This window comes from Triticum dicoccoides, chromosome 1B (assembly GCF_002162155.2).
Source record: "Triticum dicoccoides isolate Atlit2015 ecotype Zavitan chromosome 1B, WEW_v2.0, whole genome shotgun sequence".
NCBI classification, from domain to species: domain Eukaryota; kingdom Viridiplantae; phylum Streptophyta; class Magnoliopsida; order Poales; family Poaceae; genus Triticum; species Triticum dicoccoides.
Window position 1 is genome coordinate 7287471 of NC_041381.1, and position 4186 is coordinate 7291656.

Genomic DNA, 4186 nt, shown 5'->3' on the forward strand with positions numbered 1-4186 from the left:
TAGAAATTGAGAACGCAGACACCGCGTACGCATGCCAGCCGGAGCGACTCTTTCTTCCTCGTCGTACGGTAGACCAAGTATTTTTTTACAAGAAGCGAGACTCTCTTGTCGGGAATCATTCCATTGGAATTACCTCGTTGTGTGCGTTCTGCTAATAAAAGTACAAAAACAACTCAGAAAGGTACTACCAAGTTGTAGCGCTGCGCAGGTTTCCTGGTGCGCGCGGTCGGAAAGTAAAACAGCCGCCGCTAGCTTTATCCTCCACGTGACTCGATGCCGCATGCAGGAGCGTGTGGAGTACCACACACAATGCTAGTAGCTTTATGCATGCACCCACCCACATGCAATGCAGCGACCTCTCCCTCGCTCTTTCCCACGCGTAAACCAAAGCTCCCGGCCGGTCGAGAGCGCACACCCCAGTCACTCCACTCCCATCACCACCACTGACCACTGCTGCACCGCCATTGCCGGACTTGGAGTGTTCTTCCGGTCCTCGTCGGTGAGCGAGGTACTTGTTTTTCTAAACCGCTCCTCCCCATCTCGCTATACATCGCTGGCTGCTCCATGCAGCAATAACAAGAGTTCCCAATTTCACTATTTTCTTGAATTGAATCTTATTTACCAGAAAGAAAGAAAGAAAGAAAGAAAGAAAGAAGATCCACGGCGTAACATGAGGCCTGATGTTCCTTGGATAGCCGGCTTGGTCTCGCTCATAGTTAGCTGGTTCGTCAACCCCATCTTAGCCTATTATGTTCCCAAGATCCTTTCCGCAATCGGCTTGGGCGCGTCCAAGAGGCTCTCAGATCTGGAGACCCACATCATCCCGGAGCTGAAGAAGACGCTGCGTGGCGTAGATCAAGCAAGGATGATGGAGAGAGAAAGTAAAGAGAAAGACGATCTGGCCACGCTGAACAAGATGGCCGCCAGGTTGAGGCACGCCCTTGAGGATGCGGAAGACATCTCCGATGATCAGCAGGAGATCGAGTCGTACCGCAACACGTTTCCGCAGTGCCTCTGGAGCGGATTGAACATCGGCTGGGGGTGGATTGCACCCATCATCTGGAGCGGACAGGCTTGGCTATGGCGGTGGGTGCGGAAGATATCCTTCCGTCTCTCGGAGGTGACTGCCAGTGCGGCGGCCACCTGTGTTGTGGTTACGCAAATCGTTCGGAGTGGATTTGATAGCCTATTGCAGTGGGCGCAGATGATATCCAGCGCCGTGGCCACCTGTGTTGCTGGCTTCAACATAAGCTGCACTTGGATTGCAGACATCGTCCAGAGTGCAAGGACCCGCCTATCGATGTTGGCCTTGCGTGGGTCAAACCATATACTTCCAGAGTACAGACGGCCCGTTACAGGGACCAGTGTTGCTGCCTCAGATGAAACGGCGCTCCCGGAGATATATTCAGAACGTGTGGTGGACTCAGATGGAACCTCACGCGAACCAGTACCAGAGATTTGCTCAGAGGGCACCGTCTCAGATGAACCAAGTACTTCTGCTCTCTTGCATGGGCCAGACGACAGACTTCATGTGACCGACAATAATGTTACCCACTCTCACCGGCACGTTCCAGGGACCAATGTTTCTGCCTCAGATGAAACAATCCCAGCAGAGATACATCCAGAGGCTGAACCTCTGACTACAAGTGAACTTGCTCCAGACGAACCAGCTTTGTTGGATACCAATGATGCCGAAACAATCCCAGCAGACATACATCCAGAGGCTGAACCTCTGACTACAAGTGAACTTGCTCCAGACGAACCAGCTTTGTTGGATACAGTCCCAGAGAATAGCATTACTCGTTTCAGCATGTGGATTGCTTCCTTGGGGCCATGGCTCTCTCGTTGCCGCACCTCCATACACAATGCATCGGAGAAGGCGACTACTTTCCGAGACAAAACCTGCGAGGGTTTTGCCTTCACAGGTCACAAGGTATGTACGACGACCACCCAGTTTCAAATATGATACGTACGCCCTTCGTCATGATTTATTAGTCCTTCTTGCTGTTTGGGTCAAATTTTGACATTGATTTAATTATCAAAAAATAAGTTATATATCTTCAAAATAGTATCATTGAAAACATCTTTCAAATATAAATCCAACAATATAAGTTTTGTGACATATAACTTATAATTTACTAGTCAAGTCTACGGTCTAAGTTGGTTACAAAATACGAAAGGGACCAATAAACCCGGAGAAAGGTAGTACTACTAGTTATTAGTTTATAAACTGGCCCCGTATTATTGTCGGGTAGGCAGATCCGCACATTGTTACTAACTTTGTTCCAAAATAAGTACCGTGTTTAAAGGGTAGGGATAAATATTTTTGTTTGAAACGTACTCATCTTATATTGTCATAGAAATGAAAAAATATCTTAAAAATATATACTCTTTCAAAATTAAATGCTACTCTCTCTGCCCCATAATACAAGACGCCACTATAATTACATTTAATATGCAAGTATAATGGATGTTTTAAAAAAGTATGAGGTTTACCCCGACCTCTTCATCAAAGCGATGCATGCAGCTACCTTTTTAACCAAAAGATCCAACAATAATGTAGTCCAATACAAAAATTCATCAAGAGTTAAGGACGAGGACATCAAAGCCACAATTGACGAAAATAGGACTCGATGACTGTACACAAATCCTATTGCTTGACCGTCATCTAAACCAGTTGTGGGTATCCCGTCCTACCTTCTCCCATCGGTTGCACCCATAAGCCATATGTTCCCTGACTTCTGCACGGCTGAGTAACGACCACGTACAGATCCAGCCAGTCGCTCTATATATTACCTGGGGAAAAATTGTAGTGTGTTGTCTCTTAAAAATTGCATCCTTCAGACAATTTCATATGGCCCAGAGTAATGCATACACTCCAACTCGAATATGCGCCGTTAATTTGGGCCCTACCCCGTTTAAGCAAGTTCCAAGTAGAGTGGTCATGGTATCTGGTGGACCGACATTAAAGGCCACATGCACTGTGCGCGATAGTACCTTGGCAAGTGGACAGTCTAAAAACAGATGTTGCATTGATTCATTTTGATCACAAAAACAACATCATTTACTACCCTCCCAGTTACGTTTTTTCGGGTAGTCCTTAGTCAAGACCACTTCTTTGGGCATGAATCACATAAAAGTTTTATCTTTAGGGGCACCTTGATTTTCTAAATGTGTAGCAATTTTGGATTGGACCAATGTCTATCAAGTATGTATTCATAGACTTCACGGAGAACACCCATGACACTGAGAGTTTCCAGCGTAGTGTAACTGGCTCATCAAAAAGGCTGACGTTTAGGATGGACCTTTCCGCTCGTCTCTTCGGTTGGGGTAGCGTAGGGTTTCCAGTGAGGTGGTGTCAAGGTCTTGGATGCCGGGGCGGCAGCTCTGGTGGTGGTAGTGCGGTGCTCTTGGGCGAAGACCGTGGCTTGCTGCTGCCCGGTGACCATGGTCGTGTGGGCGGCGTGGGAGCCGGGATGCGGCGTTCGATGGCGATGAGTGTTGGCCGGGGTGAAAACCTGCTCTATCTTCGGACGGTCCGGCGACGGTGAAGCCCGCTCCCTTCTTGAAGGCGTCATCGCGGCTCTCATTGCCCGTCGTGCGGCTCCGGGGGAAACTCTGATCCTCGGATCGGGCGGTGGCGGCGCTCCGGTGTCGTATCCTTCCTGAAGGCGCCGTCTTGGAGTCCACGGTGCGTCGTATGCAGCTTCATCTCTTCGTAGCTAGGGGGTGTGGCTGCGCTCAGCGCCGATGTATCCTGCCTTGGGTGTGTGTGATGGTGGTGTGCGTTGTACTGGGTGATGTTGATCTTTGCTTTATATATAAAACGGGGCGGAAGCCTTTTTCGGTAAAAGGCTCACGTGCATCAACATGCGCATAATATGTTGCCATCAAAGCGATGCATGCAGCTATCTTTTTAACCAAAAGATCCAACAATAATGTTGTCCGATATTGTTGGAAGGGAGAGACAGGTTTGGTGGAATAATTGTTCGATCATTGTATTGCTTGAGCCTCGTGGGCATATATATAGGAGTACATGATCTACTTGGAGTACAAGGCAAGCCAGAATATTTCCTAGTCTAACCTATGTTTCCTAATACAATCACGTTACTCAACATCCCCCCGCAGTCACAACGGTAGCGACGCAGACGGTGAGACTGGAGAAGAATCCGAAGGCAGGCCTACG

The 4186-nt window shown here is 48.2% G+C and overlaps 1 protein-coding gene across 1 annotated transcript in view; it reads left to right on the forward strand.

Moving 5' to 3' along the window:
* Positions 1 to 424: 424 nt before the first annotated feature.
* Positions 425 to 4186, forward strand: part of LOC119315029 — a 13384-nt gene continuing 9622 nt past the window's right edge. Inside the window, exons 1-2 of the mRNA XM_037589698.1 lie at positions 425 to 508; positions 626 to 1933. Of these exons, the coding sequence (XP_037445595.1) occupies positions 671 to 1933 (1263 nt within the window). The 5' untranslated portion in view covers positions 425 to 508; positions 626 to 670. The remainder of the gene's footprint in view (positions 509 to 625; positions 1934 to 4186) is intronic.